This window comes from Synchiropus splendidus, chromosome 8 (genome assembly GCF_027744825.2).
Source record: "Synchiropus splendidus isolate RoL2022-P1 chromosome 8, RoL_Sspl_1.0, whole genome shotgun sequence".
Classification (NCBI taxonomy): Eukaryota; Metazoa; Chordata; class Actinopteri; order Syngnathiformes; family Callionymidae; genus Synchiropus; species Synchiropus splendidus.
The window spans coordinates 12,114,749-12,135,434 of NC_071341.1; the positions used below are offsets into that span (position 1 = coordinate 12,114,749).

General features: G+C 42.2%; 2 protein-coding genes across 13 annotated transcripts in view; both read left to right on the forward strand.

The window, feature by feature from the left end:
• The window catches only part of trip12 (thyroid hormone receptor interactor 12), a 35,620-nt gene extending 22,489 nt beyond the window's left edge, over window positions 1-13,131 (forward strand). For 8 of the 12 annotated variants that reach the window (XM_053873976.1, XM_053873977.1, XM_053873979.1 and 5 more), the window contains 26 exons: window positions 151-307; window positions 741-894; window positions 1,177-1,405; window positions 1,534-1,652; window positions 1,769-1,976; window positions 2,048-2,148; window positions 2,256-2,430; window positions 2,531-2,672; window positions 3,479-3,670; window positions 3,775-3,926; window positions 4,027-4,184; window positions 5,081-5,154; window positions 5,253-5,452; window positions 5,779-5,906; window positions 6,077-6,228; window positions 6,316-6,458; window positions 6,552-6,708; window positions 8,261-8,359; window positions 8,458-8,572; window positions 9,133-9,287; window positions 10,211-10,375; window positions 10,452-10,616; window positions 10,687-10,800; window positions 10,889-10,983; window positions 11,093-11,196; window positions 11,727-13,131. In XM_053873976.1, coding sequence (XP_053729951.1) covers window positions 151-307; window positions 741-894; window positions 1,177-1,405; window positions 1,534-1,652; window positions 1,769-1,976; window positions 2,048-2,148; window positions 2,256-2,430; window positions 2,531-2,672; window positions 3,479-3,670; window positions 3,775-3,926; window positions 4,027-4,184; window positions 5,081-5,154; window positions 5,253-5,452; window positions 5,779-5,906; window positions 6,077-6,228; window positions 6,316-6,458; window positions 6,552-6,708; window positions 8,261-8,359; window positions 8,458-8,572; window positions 9,133-9,287; window positions 10,211-10,375; window positions 10,452-10,616; window positions 10,687-10,800; window positions 10,889-10,983; window positions 11,093-11,196; window positions 11,727-11,923 — 3,850 coding nt within the window. In that variant the 3' untranslated portion in view covers window positions 11,924-13,131. The remainder of the gene's footprint in view (window positions 1-150; window positions 308-740; window positions 895-1,176; window positions 1,406-1,533; window positions 1,653-1,768; window positions 1,977-2,047; window positions 2,149-2,255; window positions 2,431-2,530; window positions 2,673-3,478; window positions 3,671-3,774; window positions 3,927-4,026; window positions 4,185-5,080; window positions 5,155-5,252; window positions 5,453-5,778; window positions 5,907-6,076; window positions 6,229-6,315; window positions 6,459-6,551; window positions 6,709-8,260; window positions 8,360-8,457; window positions 8,573-9,132; window positions 9,288-10,210; window positions 10,376-10,451; window positions 10,617-10,686; window positions 10,801-10,888; window positions 10,984-11,092; window positions 11,197-11,726) is intronic. The other 4 variants (XM_053873982.1, XM_053873984.1, XM_053873987.1 and 1 more) reach the window with 2 other exon arrangements.
• Window positions 13,132-15,085: 1,954 nt separating this feature from the next.
• The window catches only part of dner (delta/notch-like EGF repeat containing), a 37,163-nt gene continuing 31,562 nt past the window's right edge, over window positions 15,086-20,686 (forward strand). The window contains exon 1 of the mRNA XM_053874025.1: window positions 15,086-15,521. Within this exon, the coding sequence (XP_053730000.1) occupies window positions 15,246-15,521 (276 nt within the window). The 5' untranslated portion in view covers window positions 15,086-15,245. The remainder of the gene's footprint in view (window positions 15,522-20,686) is intronic.

Below are 20,686 nucleotides of genomic sequence, written 5' to 3' on the forward strand. Positions count from 1 at the left end.
AACCTGCATTATTACCTCTAACTCTTCATATTTTTTTCCCCTTAATTCACTGAGTTGCCTGCATTATACCTTCGCTTTCTTTGTTCATGGATGATAGAAAATTTAAATCAGCCTGTACAGTTTCTAAATTGAAACTTCTTCTTTTTTCAGTGAGTTGATGCCATGCCTACCAAGGGAAGGCATCTTTGCCGTAGATTTAATGCTGAAAAAGGGCAGTGCCCAGGCAACCGAAGGTGCAATTTGGCAATGGAGGGATGATCGGGGTCTGTGGCATCCCTACAATCGAATTGACAGTCGAATCATTGAGGTACCAATTCATTATATTATTTCAAGAAAGCACCCTATGATTTGACTAGATTGTTTTATTGAAAAAGTGTTGCTAAACAAATGCACTCTAATGAGTAATGTAAAAAAAAATGTGCAAATTCACAGCAGTTTTTGATGCCCTGCTAGTTCATTTGCAATAAGATTTGTGTTCTCATTGTTCTGCATTTCTATTAAGTTCAAACTAAGAGTGACTGATCATGGGAAAATCCACTTTCTGGCAAAGAATGTACTTCTAAAACATTTAGTGTGATGAAGTCTAGAGACCACAGGCTGTGAATCTTAACTGCAATCGTTATTGTAAATCCAGTCTACATGTAGTCTTGTACAATATGGCACTTAGGTATAATTTAAATGGCCTGATTTCACTTCCACACTGATTTCGGCTTTATTTTGTTGATAATCTCATTCTACAGACAGCCCACCAGAATGGTGAAGATGAGATCAGCTTGTCAACACTGGGTCGTGTGTATACAATTGACTTTAACTCTATGCAGCAGATCAATGAAGACACAGGAACGGCACGTGGCATCCAGAGGAAGCCTAATCCTCTTGCCAACCCTAATACAGGTAACATTTAGTCCGATTGATAGAATAAGTATACATTTGTTGTCTTTAGAGTTGCATATCTTTCATGATGTACATTTGACTCTTGACCACTACATTTTAAAATTGCCAATAAGCCTTCGTCTGCTGTTGGTCGGCGAAGGAAAATCAGATCGATGAATGAGCGTGATACATATTACCTGATGACGTAAATAAATTGGTCTTTCTTGCGGTTTTGCAATTCTAAATGTAAAAAGAAAACCCCCCACACCTACTAAGTGACTTGGCTATTCTGCTTGTTCTCAGGGAGTCACCAGGATGTTCGCAGAGAAGATGCTCGTGCCCAGCTAATGAAGGATGACCCTGATCTAGCAAAGTGCTTTATCAAAACTTTGTTCGGGGTCTTGTATGAAGTGTATAGCTCGTCTGCTGGCCCAGCTGTTCGACACAAGTGCCTTAGAGCAATCCTCAGGATCATCTTCTTTGCTGATGCTGACTTGTTGAAGGATGTGCTGAGGAACCATGCTGTATCCAGGTGACGTATAGTCCAGAATTCCAAATACCTGTATGTGAACTTCAGCTTTTGTAAGAAAACATGAGTGGAATATTTGGGTCGTGGTTAGGACTTGTGTGTTTGACTCTACTCCTCGTTTTTATCCACAGTCACATTGCCTCCATGCTATCCAGTCAGGACCTGAAGATTGTCGTAGGTTCTCTTCAGATGGCTGAAATCCTCATGCAGAAGCTGCCTGATGTTTTCAGTGTCTATTTCAGAAGAGAAGGTACACATTGTGTTTAAATTATTTACTCAAGGAACCCTAGTTAGATCGTTTCTTTGTTTTTCCGGTCTTTCATTCTCTTTTCAGTCTCTCTTCATTCATTTGTTCTTTCATTTAAGGTGTAATGCACCAAGTAAAGAACTTGGCTGAATCTGAGAGCTTACTCGTCACAAGTCCTCCTAAGGCCTGTCCTAGTGGTACTACAAGTTTGTGCACAACCACGATCAGCACCGCATCTACCACGTCGGCTAATAATGCAACCCCTGATTTGGGGTCGCCCAGCTTCCAGCACAGCATGGACGACTCCCTGGACCTCAGCCCCCAGGGGTAAGACTTTGTCATCGATATAAATAGCCAAATTTGAGTTTTTTGTAAAACATATTTTTCTTTCCATCTAGACGGTTAAGTGATGTCCTTAAGAGAAAACGGCTACCTAAAAGGGGGCCCAGGCGGCCCAAATATTCTCCCCCTAGAGATGACGAAAAAGTAGACAATCAGGGTAACCATGTCATCTTTCTCTAATAATATGTAGTGAATTAATGTCACATTTAGGCTTGCAGTGGACTGTCTTTATTAAATCTGTCTTTTGTTCTTTTCCCTCCACAGCTAAAAGCCCTACTAGTACTCAGTCTCCCAAATCCTCCTTCTTGGCCAGTCTTAATCCGAAGAGTTGGGGCAAGCTTGGTGCTCAGACCAACAATGCCAACTCTGAGCCCTCACGCACAGCAGGGGTGAGTGGTTTGGCCAGAGCCCCTCCCAAGGACTCCATTTCTAATAACAGGTACACTATTATTCAACTTTTTGTGAGAGCAAGAATTCTGTACACTTGTTCAGTCTGAAGATCTCAGGATATCAAGGACTAATGTTATGTTCTTTGGCAGAGATAAAATTAAAGCCTGGATTAAAGAACAAGCAAGCAAGTTTGTGGAACGCTACTTCAACTCAGAAAACGTAGACGGCAACAACCCTGCATTGAATGTACTCCAGAGACTTTGCACAGCCACTGAGCAACTGAACCTTCAGGTATAGTTGTTATATTCATTTGAATTACTGGATGAACTTTTATTTCCTCACTGGAGGCTGTTACTGCAGTAACTGAGAATGTTGTTTTTCTACATTGACTGAAATCAGTGTGATCGGTGAATGCTGAACAATGCCTGTCTTTGTCAATCACAAAAATCCATCACTTGTGACAGCCGGTGCTCTGATGAAGCACAGCAGGTTGTGTTGCATCCGCTCCTCCCTCCCTTCCTCTCTACCTGCTGCTCACTCGGCAGCTGCATGTCTGCTGTGGAGGTTTTTTTTCTGTCTGTCATCCTGCAGCACATTCAAAAAATGCTCTGCAGGGAATCGCCACAAATTAAATACTCCATTTAAAGCACTTGCACTTGACCTGAATCTCTCTCTCTCTTGCTGTCTTGCTCACTGAGCTCCACTACAGGCGGGGAGTTTGTAAATATTTCGCCAACATAGCAACATCTGCTAGAGCTTCACCATATTGATAGACTAGTTGCTTTTTACATCATCAATGCAGAAGGACTCCAACGACATAACTACATTTTTATTACAAACTGGAAGTCAATCCATGTTATCGGTGTTGGATGGTAATCGGCACTCGGCAAAAATCCTGATCAGAGCATCTGTATTTACAATACATTGCTTTGATGGATTAGAAAACCAACTTGTGATCAAATCTTGCATGATGATATGTTGTAAAGTTCCCATTTAAATAGACACAAACGTATATCTAATACTATTGTTTATATGTATTATATATTAGTTAACTTTGCATGTCCTAAGGTTTATGCTTGTACATTTGTCTGTTGTAGGTGGATGGAGGTTTGGAGTGTCTGGTTGAAATTTCCAATATTGTATCGGAGTCGGATGTGTCATCATTTGAGATACAGCACAGCGGTTTGGTGAAGCAGCTCCTTGTTTATCTGACCTCCAACAATGACAGAGACCTGCTCTGTCGCGACATGCGGCTCAGAAGATTTCTTCATATCTTTGCTGGCTGCCCGGTAAGATGAACAAATCCTGTCACTGAAAATTGAGCCTTGTTGTGAGTGCAACGTTGAGTTCTTGGAGGTCTGAGTTCATTTTTGTTTCTTGTGTGGATTTGCAGGTTCCTGGAATGGAGCCTTTAAGTTGTCTGGACCCAACAGAGAATGGGCCATACCTGGCGCTGGTTCATAAGATGAACAGCTGCTTAAGCCAAATGGAGCAATTTCCTGTCAAAGTCCACGACTTTCCCAGTGGCAACGGCAATGGGAGCAGGTTGATTAATTTATTTTTAAGTTTTTTATTATTCCAATGAAAAGGTCTAAATCATTGGGAATTCTGTTACTTATACCATTCATGTGATTTAACTCTTCAGGGGCTCCCAGGCACTTAAATTCTTCAACACGCACCAGCTCAAGTGTCAGCTGCAAAGACACCCAGATTGCACTAATGTAAAGCAGTGGAAAGGTGGCCCTGTGAAAATCGACCCGCTGGCTCTCGTACAAGCCATCGAGAGATATCTTGTGGTCAGAGGTGAGAAATATTTTTCACTTCTGCCAACCACAATAAACATGACATATGCTTTCAGTTGTAAAGAACATTAAATGGGGAGACGAGATGAGACAAGTACAATGTGACTGTGTTGTAAATTATAATTGCTGTAATTATTGTTCAAAAAGTGACATTGTAGGGTAAGGGGTAGCTAACCTGTCAGAGGCTAACTGTTGCATTGCTGTGTTGCTGAAAAGAGTCACATCCGACAAATATGTAAGGCTCACCTGAACAGCTGGTCATGTGACTTAGCGGCTGTATAGCATTTAAAGCACATCCCTGTGTGTCACAAGGTTGCTGGTTCACGTCCGGCGTATACTTGTGCATGTATTTTAAAATTCATACAGTTTACTGTGATCCTCCTAGAAATATCAAGCGGCCAACTTAGAAATGTGTGCGCTATTTATTTTACTTACATATTTTTTGATGTGGCTCATGCCACCTATAACGTGGCCCCAGCCTGTGTATGTGAGCAGCGCTGCAGACTAGAGTGTCTCATCTGTACTCCACTGAATTAAACTTCACAACGATCAACAATGAATAATAGTTGAAGCACATGCCATACGATTAGTTTTTGGATTGATAAAGTGAAATGTGGAACTAAGTCATGTAAATTGTGTTGATCGTGGATCTGATGATGGTTCAAGTCTAGGGACCGCAACTCAATGTGCGACTTGGTTTATTGTTTATATTTCAAAGTTTTAACGCTAGTCAAAGTCTTTGAACAATATTTTGACATTTTGCCGGAATAGCTCTTACTTTTTCATCTTATTTCTCTGGAGTGATTTGCGTATTGGCGTGTAATAAATTCAGCATGTGTAGCAAATGAGAGTGACATTGTTGTTTTTCACTTGTCAAATGTATTGTGGTGTCTTCAGGCTATGGCAGAATCAGAGAAGAAGATGAGGACAGTGATGATGACGGCTCAGACGATGAAATAGATGAATCGTTGGTATGTGATTCTTGGTGCATCATCTGTTAAGTTGGGTCTTGTACTCGGTCAAACAGAACGGATTTATGACTGCCAACTTTTGGTTTGTTTGCGTCCAGGCGGCTCAGTTCCTAAATTCTGGGAGCGTACGTCACAGACTGCAGTTCTACATTAGTGACCACCTGTTGCCGTACAACATGACAGTTTACCAGGCTGTGAGACAGTACAGTCTGCAAGCAGAGGAAGAGAGAGAGTCAACGGATGACGAGGCGAACCCTCTTGGGCGAGCGGGCATCTGGACCAAAACGCACACTATATGGTGAGAAGAGCAACTATTTGCCAGTCTGTCCGTGTGGGGAAAACAACTTTCGACTGTTTCATGTTTGTTTTACCTGGTCCCAATATATTGTACATTTGTTGTGAAGCAGTAGTTGGTAGTCCCCAATAGCTTGATTATGAGTTGTTCAAAGCTGAAGACCTATGCATTTTGTTTCCGGGTCTGACTGATTTTGTTTTCCAAAAACATTCCCGCTTTGAGAGTTTTGTTTTTATGAGAATGAACACTGTTGCTATGAATCTTGTTATGGTTTTCATTGGGGACAACGGTCTTGAGTCATCTTGATGTTGCGACTTGTATTATCGCAGGTATAAACCTGTGAGAGAGGACGAAGATGGCAGCAAGGACGCTGTGGGTGGAAAGAGGGGCAGGGCCCAGACTGCTCCGACCAAAACCTCACCACGCAATGCTAAGAAGCAGGATGAGCTATGGCATGGTAAGAATATCCTGTCTGGACAAAGTGTTCTGAACAATCATTAGTAGCTGTAAGAAAGTCTTTTATATTCTTGCAATGTAAAACAAGTGTGTAAACAAGTGTGAAAACAAGGTTATACAGCTGCCAAATCATTGTTGGTTAAACAAAAGTTTTTGATTCCTCTTTCTCAGATGGTGTGTGCCCCAGCATCATCAATCCTCTAGAAACATACCTCACTTCAGATCCACCAGAGACCATAACATTTGATGACCCCTCTTTGGAGGTCAACCTGCTGCTGAGGGTGCTACACTCAATCAGTAGATACTGGTTCTACTTGTATGATGTGAGTCTCGTCTCCTTCATTAATTTATTTTGCTTGTTTTTGAATTTACTTCACTTGCTGAAATCTTTGCTTTCATGTGTCACTTAGAATGCTGCTTGTAAGGAAATAATCCCCACCACTGAGTTCATAAACAGCAAGCTGACCGCCAAAGCCAACCGTCAGCTGCAAGACCCTCTGGTCATTATGACGGGGAACATTCCCACCTGGCTAATTGAGCTGGGAAAGACTTGGTAATTAAATTCTTTATACTACATCCAACGTAGTGCGTGTGTGCGTGCAGTATGTGTCACTAAATATGTTTTGTCTCACATTCTTTTCTGCAGTCCTTTCTTCTTCCCGTTTGACACCCGGCAGATGTTGTTCTATGTAACTGCCTTTGATCGAGACCGAGCCATGCAACGTTTACTGGACACCAACCCTGAGATAAACCAGTCAGACTCTCAGGACAGCAGAGTTGCACCACGCCTCGACAGGAAAAAGGTGTTGTATATGACCATACAAATTGTGGCCAAATTCTTAGATCTCTGTGTGGTAAACAAGAGCGATAACTGGAAAGATACGACTTAAATCAGATCATTGATGGGTGCCGTATATGTGCAGGTTACTCCTTCTTGTTTCCCCTGGTTGAAAAAAAATTGTTGTCGACCATGAAAGATTGCATTCATTGATACTGTATGCAGAGCACTAACTTTTCTTTTCAAGTTATTATACGTGCTTGTAATTTATGGCTGTAATGACTAGCCAATGTCATGATGTCATCACTCTCTTTAGTGTGCATGCGTGAGTGAGCAGTAGTATGGAAGCAAGTCTGGAAACATTTCACAATATGCATCGAACACTAAAGTCAGATGCACAATTTGGAAACCTACTTTTCCTACAATAGTTTGACGTCCGTCATGCATGAACATGAAGCGGATTCCAACGCTCTTCAGTGAAATGGCGGGTAAACACCGGCCAGATGGGCTTGTGAAAACTAATTCTAGCCATAGTCTGCCCGCTAAACTCAGGGTTTACCGAAGTGCTTTAAAGCTATGGTGGTTCCTTGAATAACTGATTAGCTTCTTCTTTAGTTAGTTGTTAGAAGCGCAGCTGCTCACTGACGCTGCAGAGCGCTGTCACTCACTCGCACAATTTAACCCCTAGACTTTACTGACGGAAGACATTGTTGACATAGTTGTTAAAATCACAAAATTATAATCAGATCCGAGAAGGAGATGACTATAATCACATGTTGCGCCATTAAAAGTCAAATATTAAATTAACAGTTAGGCATGTTGGGGTGTTCATCAGCCGGTGCACCTCATATACTGTGTAGTCAACTATTTAAACTAGTCATTGATTGCAGCCCTTTTGTAATAGTTCCTGGTGCCATGTCGATTTATCCACCAACAGTCAGCCTAGTCCACTTGAAGTTCCATTGATCAGCACTGGCAGATGTGTTTACAACTTAAGCAGCAGCCTATGACTCAGGCAGGGTGGGACCTTATTCCCTTCTATGTAGCAAGGAATAGACACTTCATATCATTGCTTACACAGAAGGACTTTGTATTCTTTCAGTCTGACTGGTCTCTGCCATAGATTTACACATGGTGTCGCCTGATTGGTAGTAGCTGTCTATACAGAGCCAGTCAGATGATGGTCAGCTATACAGCAGTGGGGCACTCAGCACTCTTCAACTTGCAGGGGTTTTTGGGTTTTCTGGTGTGGGCTGACCAAGAGCGACAGTCAAAAACAGGGGGATGAATAGTATGGTAAGCAGCAGCTGGGGTCCTCCCGGCCTGCTTTGATGTCCTGGAGGTATACATGGCGTCTGGTGGTTCATCCTCTTAGCTGATGTGGTCTGTTTTGATCTGCAAGCTGCTCTAGATCATTGATTCCCAAAGCCTGTGAGGTTTTTGAATATTCTGTGTCATTTGCGCATTCATTCCTCAAAGCGCAGCACCTTCAAAATTAGTGTAAAACCATTTATACAGTGGTGTTTTGTTCTTGTGTTTTTGCTTGTGTTAATTTCTAACGCATTTTCCCCCAACAGAGGACAATAAACCGGGAGGAGCTGCTCAAGCAGGCAGAGTCTGTGATGCAGGATCTCGGAAGCTCCAGAGCCATGTTGGAGATTCAGTATGAAAACGAGGTACAGCTCAGTCTCATTTTTTTTTAATTCACATCGATTTTACATCCATATTTTTGCACACAAAAATTAATAAAACATCTGATGGTATTGTCTTCCAGGTTGGCACAGGTCTCGGTCCAACTCTGGAGTTTTATGCTCTAGTTTCACAAGAGCTACAGCGAGCTGATCTGGGCTTGTGGAGGGGTGAAGAGGTGACTCTGGCCAACCCTAAAGGTACAGTTGTCTGTTTTAATATGTAATAAAACCAGTATTCACATCCTTCTGGCTAGGGATGGGCAATAACTTATCGTACATGATATACTGCCAGACACAATCTCCAAGATGACAATTTTCCATCTCACAATAAACACGCGGCTCACTCGTGGCATTGGATCTGCAAACATGAACATGACGAGACCGTGACGGTGCGCCATGCTCTGCAGCGTTTGACAGCTGACACCGGCGTGTGACAGTTGCGGAGAGTGTGACAGACACGCGCGGGTTCTAGCAGAGACATGAAACATTGAATTTCTCATCTCTACACTTAGTTAACTATTATATTTAAATATAAACCAATAATGACATTGGAGACAAACTCCACTAATAGGTTTCATCATAAAACAGTTTTAAAAGAAACTGTAGTGTGTCCAACACATGGAATAGAATGATATACAATATTGCAGAAATTGCAACATTTATCATCATAACTTTTTTGCCCATATCGCCCATTCCTACTTCTGACCAATTTTGGATTGAATGAAATTGACTCGACTGCACCTACATTTTGTCTTCAGGAAGCCAAGAAGGAACCAAGTACATGTTTAGCTCCAGAGGGCTTTTCGCTGTTCCCTTTGGACGAACAACCAAACCAGCACACATAGCCAAAATCAAAATGAAGTTCCGGTTCTTGGGAAAGCTCATGGCCAAAGCAATCATGGACTTCCGACTGGTAAGCAGCCGTTGTCTCAGCCTGCGGGTTCTACTCTGATACAAATGAAAAAGGTGACAAATCCACTAATGGTTAATGTTTTATTATTTAGTACTGCATTGGGCTGCAACAATGCATCAATAATATGGACAGAAAATGGATTGTTGGCCCACTGCTTAAAAGCATGTCCTTTAACTTCATTTGAGTTTGTGCCCTAGGAAGCCGGCTTTATCACGATGTCTTCAGTTGAAGGATTTACTTTCCGTGAGGCATTTATAAAACCTCTAAATCAGGGGCTCTTTTTGATCCTCTTCCCCCTCTTTCAAAGAACAAATAGGCTGGGGCTCATTCAAGTAATAGAACTGATTCACTACTCTTGATTTCATTTGTGATCAATAATCATATTTAATCTACTTACACGTAAAAAAAACCCTTGTGAAATGACATTAAATCATGTGATTATTGTAAAGATATTTATTTGTCATTGAAAAGTCCATCCAGCAGCAGAACCAGGTGCAAGAGATATTCATCAAATTTACTAAAGAAAAAAAATTAAAAAATACACTTGATGCATTGTTTGCAAATGAACTGAATGAAATTCTGAATAAAATAAATATAATAAATCAATGTCTAAATATCATAAAATAGAATTAATATATTTTATTTAAACCCCATATATGTCATAGGGGGGGCAACACTTTCTTTACTTTCTTTATTTCTTTTTAATAACGTCTAGATAGTTAACTATCACAGATTTGCAGATGTCAATTCAATGACACACTATGCCACCGTATGTGGCTAATGTATTAAAACTGAGCGTCTTGCGGCCCTCACAGCCCAAAGGAGGTTTTTAGTGGCCCTCTAGCGGGCGCTGGCGGGCCCTCCGTGGGCCCTGGCCCTATGGTTAAGAATCAATGCTCTAAATGATGTCCTCCTCTCTCCAGCTTGATCTGCCTCTGGGGCTGCCATTTTACAAGTGGATGCTCCGGCACGAGCTGTCGATCAGCTCCCATGACCTGGTCAACATCGATCCAAGTGTGGCTCGCTCCATCCAGCACTTAGAGGATATTATCCGCCAAAAGAAAAGGCTGGAACAGGATCGATCGCAGGTTAGATGGACGTTGTTTGAGAAACTGCCCTTCAACTGCTCAGTCCACTAAATATGGGCTTTTGCCTCGTGTGTAGACGAGGGAGACCCTCCAGCAGGGCTTGGAGAGCCTCAACATGAACGGCTGCTCAGTGGAGGACCTCGGGTTGGACTTCACCCTCCCAGGATTCCCTAACATCGAGCTGAAAAAGGGAGGGAAGGATGTTCCCGTCACCATCTACAACCTAGAGGAGTACCTGAGGGTAATGTCATTCATTGCTCACTGACGTTTCACTGTCCTGAACTGACGATCTGTTGACCCTTGCTGTGTAGTTGGTGGTGTACTGGACTCTAAATGAAGGCGTGTCCAGACAGTTCGAGTCATTTCGGGAAGGATTTGAGTCCGTCTTCCCTCTGCATCACCTGCAGTATTTCTATCCAGAGGAGGTCATATTTTCTTATTCATATTTCCAGTTCATGTTTGATGACTTTGTCTCAAAAATCCTTTTTTTTTCCTTCTTCCTTTCGTCTGTAGCTTGACCAGTTGCTGTGTGGTAGTAAATCCGAGACGTGGGATGTAAAGACGCTCATGGAGTGTTGTCGGCCAGACCATGGATACACTCATGACAGGTGGGACGCAGCGACATGTCACAGCCCTCCGGAACCATCGCTTTCTTCACAATAGTAACGGCGTTGAGAACATTTTGTCTCTAAAGATTATGATCTGTTCCTTCCACAGCCGCGCAGTTCGTTTCCTCTTCGAAGTGTTGAGCAGTTTTGATGCCGAGCAGCAGAGGCTGTTTTTACAGTTTGTCACAGGGAGCCCCAGACTGCCTGTTGGAGGTGAGTCATCCGACAATGGAGTTTGTCTCCTCTGCAACTTTTGATGGGTAACGTACAGGCAGTTCCCACCTGATATTATCTGAGTTTATTGAACTTCCTGGTGATCCTTTTACTGTATGTATTGGATTACTGATGTCAGTATTGAGGAGCGTTTAAACATCTATATTTGTTTTTTGGAACGTTTCGCTGCCTGTTTCTTAATTCAAGGTTGTCGGTCAGACAAGAACAGAAAGAAGTCCCTCTGTCTGGGGAAAAATACGGCAACCTAAAACGCTTGGATTACCAATGACTGGCCACACAAACTTCACTCCCATTTCCTCCCACAACAACACAACAAGATTAATTGGTGGTTTTGAATTTTTGTAAATGTGAATGAGTAGCCGTGATTGACTGTTATTCATGGTGTCCCCGGCCTGTTGCCCTAAGTAGCTGGGATAACTGCTGCCTTGAAGGAATAAATAGTAGTAGTAGTAGTAGTAAAAAATAAGTAGCAGACTCTAACCTCCGTCCACCCTGGTCTTTCCCTGCAGGTTTCCGGAGTCTGAATCCTCCGTTAACGATTGTGAGGAAGACGTTTGAGTCGACAGAGAACCCGGACGACTTCCTCCCTTCAGTCATGACCTGCGTCAACTACCTGAAGCTGCCTGACTACTCCAGCATAGAGATCATGCGAGAGAAACTGTTGATCGCGGCTCGCGAGGGCCAGCAGTCTTTCCACCTTTCCTGATCTCTCCACAGCTCACATTCAAATGCCTTCTTCAGCAACTGATGACATCACGACTTCCTCCTTTAGTTTTTTGTAATCGCATACTTTGAGGCTAATGTGTACAGCCTTCTCATCAGAGAATACAGCTTGCTGAGAAATTCAGACTTAAATATATATATTTGCTGGCCCTGACTCTAAAAAAAAAATAAAATGTGGAAAAAAGGAAAGGCGTTCCATGACGACGAGAAAAAAAAAAGTTAAAAGTGAGAGTGAGTTATATTAGTAGTGGAGTAATGTTAAAAAAGAAGAAATCATCTGGGTGAGATTTTGAATTGCATTGCTATGTGATATTTAAAAAGAAAACAAACAAAAAAAAGGGATTTCTCTCCTCCACAGTGGTGGACATTATCACCGGGTTTGGGGGGAGGAAGAGGGTTGGGGTCCATCGAGCAAGCTAGGTTTACTTTAGTTCCAAAGATCATTTGTACAGACAAATTTGCAGATTTTGCTCATTCTACACATTTGATAGAATAGATATTTGTTCTCATGTCTTCTCCCTGCAGTTTGTTTGTTGACATTTTTTTCTGTATTATATGCCCCAGTTTGTGTGTTGCATTTAAGTTCCCCCTCCTTCCTGTGTGTCTTTGCTTCAAATGGAAACGAGAGTTGCAGTTGGTTGAATGTGGGTAGTGATGAGCGCATATAATATAATTTTTCTTTCTCTGTTCCTGGAGCTGAGATTGCTCACTTGAAGAGTTGTAACCAATGTGTTGGTCAGGTAATTGTTTTTCTTGTTTTGGTTTTTTTTTCCCTTTTTTTTTTTTGTTTTGTTTGACAGTTGGCGTCTTTCTGTTGAGGCCCTACTGATTGTGTGAGGTGATCTCTAGACCAGGCTCTATAGCAACCCTCAACACGTATGTAGCTGGGCCAAGTTTCATTTCAACACAAGTTTATATGCAGTTTCACACCAGTTTAAGGTGTGAATATTCTGCTTTATTTTTTTTTTTTCTATATCGTTTTTTTTCTTGCTGTAGTTGATTTTTTTTTCCTTTGCACTGCTGGCTTGGAACAAACCGTGGTGTGCACCTGCAGTCTGTGGCCAAGGGAGGGCGCCACTGTATGCTCTCCTGGCCCAATCGTTAATGTGCTGGTTTCTAAGATCTGCAATAATTTACTGCATCAGGTTCATGTTTTTACCTGAACATAAATAAAGTAACTGTTTGACTCGGGTTGTCTTGTTTTTGTTTGTCAACTGACAGTCCACTTGTGTGTGGCACCATGAGTTTTAACTGCTGTGGTGAAGCAAGTCAATGGATTTGACGCTTTACCATTAATAGCGTTTTAATATTTGATACCATAGTGATGAAACACGAGTTCAGTCTGTACACATGAGCTGAGACCTCAGGGTGGATGCCAATCTCCAGTTTTGGTTTAGACATCACATGGTGGTGCAGCTGGGTTTGGTGGAAATGTTCCTGCGAAAGAAAGAAAGAAATGCAATGATTCTGGTTTTTTTTTTTTTCATTCATCACGTTGACCGCAGATTAATTAAAAGTAATCTCTCAGCCCTGGTATTTTTTTCATGTTTTTAATAGTGGTGGGACTCAACGAGTTAATAGCGATTAATTAATCGTAATTAATGCGTTAACATATTTTTATCGCGTTTAATTGTGTTAATTTAATTTAATTTAATGTAACAGTTTGCTCTCCAGACAACAGGGAACCTTTGTCAGCGCAGGAGTTCCACTGATCACACTGATGCACAAGACACGTCGCAGCTAGGATGAGAACAACAACAACAAACATGGAGGAATCCCTGAACAAAAGCAAACAAAAGCATCTGTTTGCTTTTGTTCAGGGAGGTTTTTCACTACACAATGGCCAGGGTTTCCACTACTCTGAATGGACTTGAAATTCTTATAACATTGAAATTCTTATACAAATATTTTCAGGACATGAAACGAGCTTCTGTTGAAATAAGGTGATGTAAAAACTTGAATATAGCCACCATCCTGATTTATTGTGCCATTGTCAAACTGATCCGTCATTTGATTCAGTAATACACCAAATTCCATCAAATTGAAAAATGTGGCTTCTTGTGGCAAATATTCTTAAACCATTAAACTGCAATTAATTGAGATTAATTAATCACTAATTTAATTAGATTATTTTTTTAATCGAATCCCAACCCTAGTTTTCAATGATCTAAATCACAATTTATCAAACGGTCCTATTTTGTTTCTCCGTCAAGCTCTTACGTCTTTAACCCTCCATCCTGCACTGAACAAAACAATAAACACTTGTTTTTGCTGCCATTTTTCATGCACTGAAATCAAAAGACCTAAAAGACTCCAAATAACCAAATATTGTTCCCATGTCCGTCTCAGTCCGTGAGCGTGACCTCTTCTCTCTCCCCTCCTTAGATGTGTGGCATGTCAACATGCTGATAGCATAGCATGGTTATTGCACAGGTAAGGGCCGTTCTGAAATGCTTGCTTTGTTTCCATCTTCCAGTTGTTTCTGCTCTTAGCCAACCTGTTGTTTCAGCAACAGCCCGGGAGGTTCTGAGTCCAGGTGCAACTATTGCTAAATTCTTTAGCACACTAGCTTACACGAGACTTTTGCTAGCGTTAGCGCTCTTTCTGGATATATCACTACTTGTTTCTTTCAATTCTACTACGTAAAACTTTGGGTTGCGTTTCTGTGGTCGCTAAAACTACAAGCTAAGCTAACCGTACTTTGCGATGCTTCTGCTTTATTATCATTCGCTGCCAAATGTTCTAGTGGTTCTCAACAGGAAAAGAACGTCTAGTTTCCTCTACCTGCTCTGCTTTGTTGTTCTCTGGTGGGCACATGGATGTTCTTGTTTGGGAGAGTGAGACTAGTGACCTCACCTCTGGTCATGAGGAGCTTCCAAAAGACAAGGTCATGGACAGAAGTAACTTGTGAGGCAGGCGGGTGCCCTCTCCTTGGAACCAGTGTCATTTATCCCCCACATTGATGTCAGAAGAGGTGCTTCTAAATATGTCATTTTCCATTTTCTCGATGCATTTTCTCTCCCTTTCATCTCAAATATCCAGGAGACAACATGAGGATGAGGGGACGAAGAGTGTGTGAATGTCGTCACCACGATCGTCATCGGTACTTGGATCCCTCCCCCTCCTCCTCCTCCTCCTCCTCCTCTCTTCACTGCTCCCCTCTGCATCCCTACCTTCTGTCAGCCTGCGCAGCATCAACCAGTCAGCTCTCAGCGCCACTCTGTGAACATCTACTAGGCTTCGCATCCCTAACTCACCCTCCTCTCCTGCTCCAGACCCTGGAGAGCCACTTCACTCAGAGGACCATGATGACGCTGCCAAGCTTTACACCTCCACTGATTCTAGTGCTACTTCTCAGCGTCCGTGCCGGAGCTGCTCCCTCTCCATTCCAGCTGGCTCCTGACACCCCGGCTCCAGCTAAGCCCACTCCCACCCAAGCCGCACCTGGCCCGGACCCCTGTGAAGGTCAGCCCTGTCTGAATGGGGGGCGCTGCTCTGCCCTCCCCACTGCTGGTGGAGCCGGAGACTCGTGGGACTACACATGCAAGTGCAGCCAGGGCTTCACAGGAAGCAACTGTGAGGTGAGTGTCCACTTCATGTTTCTTTAGACAAGTTTTTGATCCGAATACCTCTCTTACTGAGTGACCAAACCATGTTGCATCCTCTGCTATGTGTTTGGTGAGCGCCTCTCGCCGTGCAGTTCCGCTCTCAACTCTCTTTGGAGCTGCTTTTTAATGTGCTCACACCGAGGCAGCGGCGAGTGATGTTGCGTCACCATGGCAACACAAAGGAAAGGCAACTGAAGCAATGTGTACGTTGATGATGCGGTTTTAAACTTCCCCCCAGCGCGCTGCTTCATGTGAAGAGCATCTGATCAAACACATAAAGACACAACAACTTAACAAAATCTGTCTACAAATGAGATTTTGTTCAGTTGTCATCATTTCAAACACAATGCATTGAAGCACACATTACATACAGTGCAATACTAGTAGTATGACGGGCTGATGAGGCTTCATGAAACAGTGTCACTGTTTCTATAGCGCATTAGGTGGCACTCTCCATTTAAAAATGATGTGAGGTTTCATTGAAATGGAAAAGATTTCAAACCAAATAGCGCCATCTAGTGGGCTGTGAAAAGGAGGGTACTGTTTCATGAAGCCTCATCATAAGCCTATCACTACTTAGTGTAAAAGTATTCAATATTGCTGGTTATTCTCTGGACCAATGGAGGACAATTTGATTTATTAGAGGCAACAAAAGCAAGAATAAAATGAAGCCTCAGAAGAACCTGAAAAAGTGGTGATGGGCTTATGAAGCTTCATGAAACAGTGTCCTCAGTTTATTTACAGTCATAAAAATGACCATAAAATCTTTGGATTTAGACACAAATTTCAAAATAATATAAAATATTATATAATAATATAAATAAATAATAAATAATATAAAATATTTTTTAATTGAAGAGCGCCATGATCACGGAAACACTGAAAAAGGCAGACCTGGGCAAAGTGCAGCCAGGGGGCCATATGCGGCCTGATGCCTGTATTTTGTGGCCCGTTTGACTTCAGACTAAAACTATAACCAGTTTTTATAACAACATTTTTTTGTTCTTTCTCTTTTACTCACCACCACAAACACTTCAGCAGTAAATATAACATGTTCTTGTTTTAAAACTAGTATTTTCTTCTTTGCATTGGCCATTTATGCTTTTTCTTTTGTTCCGCAAAATACATTGACGGAATACTGAAAATACATTTTGAAATAAATAGCCTTTTTATCTTGAACCTCTAGTCAAATTAAGTGCGTATAAAATTCAATAGTTTTCATGGCATATTTACACTCACTCTTAATATCCTTAACTACATTTCATCTTCTTAGGTTCATTTTGTCCTTGTTACTAAAGGATATATCTTGGATATAGATCATGTTTTGTAGTTATCTCTGTGGTTCTTTTGGCCCCTCACCACCGCTACAGTTTCCCCTGTGGGCCTTGAGGAAATTGAATTGTCCACGCCACACTACAGTGCTGGTCACATGTCCACTAAAGAAAGAAAATAAGTAATAAGTATAAGTAAGTTAGAGCACATGGCTTACGTCACTCTGGAGAGAGAGAGATACTCTTTCACGAAGGACGTAGAGAATGAAGTCTGGGATTCACTTGCACTCACTGCACATCGAACTTGCTGATCATGATAAATATGCTTTTAAAAATGGTTGTCGCTCAATAACGACGGTGCCCAGTAGAGAACTGGCTCGTACCCTGGTGTCTGACTTTGTCCAGGGGGGCCATTAGTGTCGCGCAAAGAAGGCAGATCTGATCCTGGAGTCATTTGATTGTCCTGGAACAATTAGTGTCCAAAATGACAGTTATTGTAAGAGCAATGTTGGCAGCCGAGGTAACAGGCCTCCTGAAGCTCATGACAATGGGACAGCTGAGTAAGTGAAAGTCCCGGGATAAAGGCCGTCGCATCTATTGGCCTGCGTGTGCTACAGGTACTGTATGCACCAGAACATCTGCAATATTGAAGGAAAAACGCATCACTGACCTGAGTCAGTCCCACAAGTCTCTTCATCGTCGCTTGACCAGCAGGTAGCGCTTGTAAAAACACCTGTCTGAAACAAACACTGCAGTCTTCAGCACAGACCGTAGAGGTCATTGTTGCGTTGAGGTCAACTGTTTCTCTGCAGTTTTCAATTTTGGAACAACACCCTCCTAATTCCTTTCATGTGCAGCAGCTCAGGACTGTCACAGCTCCAAAGCTGCCCGAGGAACTTCATCGATTTTTGCCCCGTTCCCTTTTAGCCGTGGGATTCTTCTCCATGGAAACTGAGGCAGAAACCAATTTAGATTTTGCTGAATGGCCTGTTGGGACGAAAACATGGCTGCTCTGCATCTTCACCGATGCCTCACTGAACTATCGTGACGGAATGAGTGACAGCTTTGTGTTGCTTCTGCTTTTACAGTTTGATCTAATAGAACTACCTAGGTGATGTCATTTCCACCTACCTGCCCCATATTTCCAAGCTGTTTACACACAACCGTTTACACCTGCCAAACGTTTAACCAACATTTACCTCTCAGCTTGTCTGTGGCGGCGAGGACGAGACGCAGGACAGCTGAATGTAGTAGTTTTACTGCAGCTGTGGGAGACGCTGTTGACAAATGATTCCCCACACGCTGAGGAGGATTGTGTGGGAAGAGGGTTTTTGGGGGAAGATTCTGGAAGCAAGTTTTTTTTTTCTTTTCCCTTTTAAACTCATCATTCAGTCTGCTTGTTAACCTGCAGCTAGGACTGACAAATGCATTGTGTGAGCAGGACTTGACCTCACTTTCGTTTTTTTCTGATCCCTTGCTGGGAGAAATAGAGTTCTTTATTTAGTGTTGTCTGCGCTCCACAGAGTTTTATGTTGATGGCGGAAGCACATTATGTGGTTCACAAATTACAATATATATAATATAATAAAAATAAAAATTATATATTAGAAACATTATCAGTTCAGGTATCTGGTACAAGTGATGGGCAAATGAAGCTTCATGAAACAGTGTCATCATTTTTAGAGCTCAGTAGGTGGCGCTCTTGGTTAAAAAAAAAAATTATGTGAGGGTTTGTTGAAATGGTTGTTCAAATCCAAAGATTTTAGAGCAGATAGCACCATCTAGGTGTCAGTGTTTCATGAAGCTTCATTCGCCCGCCTCTATCTAGATCTGCTTCACTGCTTCTATTCGCTTCTTTCTGCTTCTCTGTGTCTTGTAGCATCTCTGCCAGAAGAGTCTTTTACTGTTTGTGGTGCTGCGCCAGAAGTGGCTATCAGACTTCAAACCAGAGCAGGGAGCTCTTGAAGCTTGTCCCCACCAAAGATTAAAAAAAAACAGGAAGAGCAGTGATGTAAATGTTTAATTTGACTTTATTTGAGGAGGGAGTTTGGGACTGGAGGTGGTGAGAGGGTGAAATCTCAGGTGGAGCACTTGTGATTTAGCTGTTCCATATTCAGAGTCTTCTGCCGCTGAATGATAATTTGGCTTGATCTAATAAAGTTGCAGAGACGTACAGGACTGCAGGCATCTTCCCCATCTCATGGATATTTTTAGGTTTCATCTAAAAGAATCTCACCCGACTGTGTCTTTTGAATGCAACAAAGCGGCTGATGTTCTTCATCATCTGAGGCCATCAGCTGCGTACTGAGCGATAAGCCCGGATTTGTATTTTATGTGCTCCCTGATGTGTATAGGGGTGAGCGTAAGTTGGTGGGCTACTTTTTGGGATGCATTTTTAACGTGCCTCAGTTTCAAAAGCCATTAGATGAGTGGCTGGAGCAGATATTGAGATAGTGAGCTCTGGAGTCATTTAGCAGTTGACAGTGAAATCCTGACGTTGGATTCAGCAGTCAAGAAGCAGAAGCAGTGAAAGAGTTTATTCAGGACAGACTGCTATATTTAGCAGTGAACACACACACACACACACCTCTGCTTTAAAATGGTGACACAGAACTTTTGGAGCAAACTGTTAAGGTGCTCTCTCTCTCTCTCTCTCTCTCTCTCTCTCCAAAAAGTAGGTGGAGATGCTAAAGTAGGCCATAGCGATGCGATACAGTCAGGATGCTTTTGTTATGTGTTCTCATTCCTAAGTTCACCATCATTAAAAAGAAGAAGAAGAGATAGCAGTACAGTGTTGGTGAAATGGAACACACACAATCTTAGGTGAAATATTCACATTATTTTGCGTTTTTTTCTTTTTCTTCTTAAAGTCTGACCATGAATTAGCCCAGAAGCTCGCTCTGTCCCCTCACAGCAAGTAAGCTCTAGATTAGACTCAATCTTATCTCTGTATGTCCTCCCCGTGTTCATGTGGCTACTGAGGCTTCATGAAACAATGTTTTAGCGCCCACTACATGGCACTCTCTGCTCTAAAACCTTTGCATTTGAACAACCTTTTCAATGAAACCTCACATCATTTTAAACTGAGAGCACCACCGACTTTGAAAATAATGTCACTGTTTCATGAAGCTTCACCTTCCCTGGTCTATTGTGTCAAAATTTAACAGGAAACCTTTTTTTGTTGTATGGTCAACAATACGGCCAACTGTTTCAATGAAACCTCTTGTTATTTTAAAACACAAGAGTGCCACCTTCTGACTATCTGATGACTCTTTGGTGTCTGGAGGTGTATGTGCAGGAATGGTTTCTTCTTGTGAGGATCTGGTGACCTGACCACTGTGCTCCTCACCTCATTCTGGTATGAGTAGATGGAAATGAACATATGCCAATGAATGAAAGCACAGTGATGCACTATGTATATAGCACCCTATATAGCTGTAGAAGTGTTGTCAGACATTGAGAAAAAAAAAACAAAACCGAGTTAAGCATGAGGAATGTGGTCGATTAAAACTGTGGTCTTGAGTTCAAACGTCTGTTAGATGGCATCAACGTCTAGTTTTGCCGCAAATGAAATGTGTAAGTTTGGCACTGGCATTAAACCGAGCTGTCTGATCAAACACGAATGATTGACTGAAGCCTGAGGTTGTACTTCTGAGGAGGGACGTTCAAAAACCTGCAGATGTCATTGATTTTAGCCGATTTTTGCGAGTCTGCCTCGACGCTGCAGTGAGATCCTCGTTCGTAGGCTTTGGATGTTCAGATGCAGATCGGGCCGACTTTGAACTGGAGGGTGAGAGTCCAAATTAGGGCGTCCATTTCCATATCACACGTCAGCAGAGCTTTTGATCTGTAGAGGTGCTGCAGGAC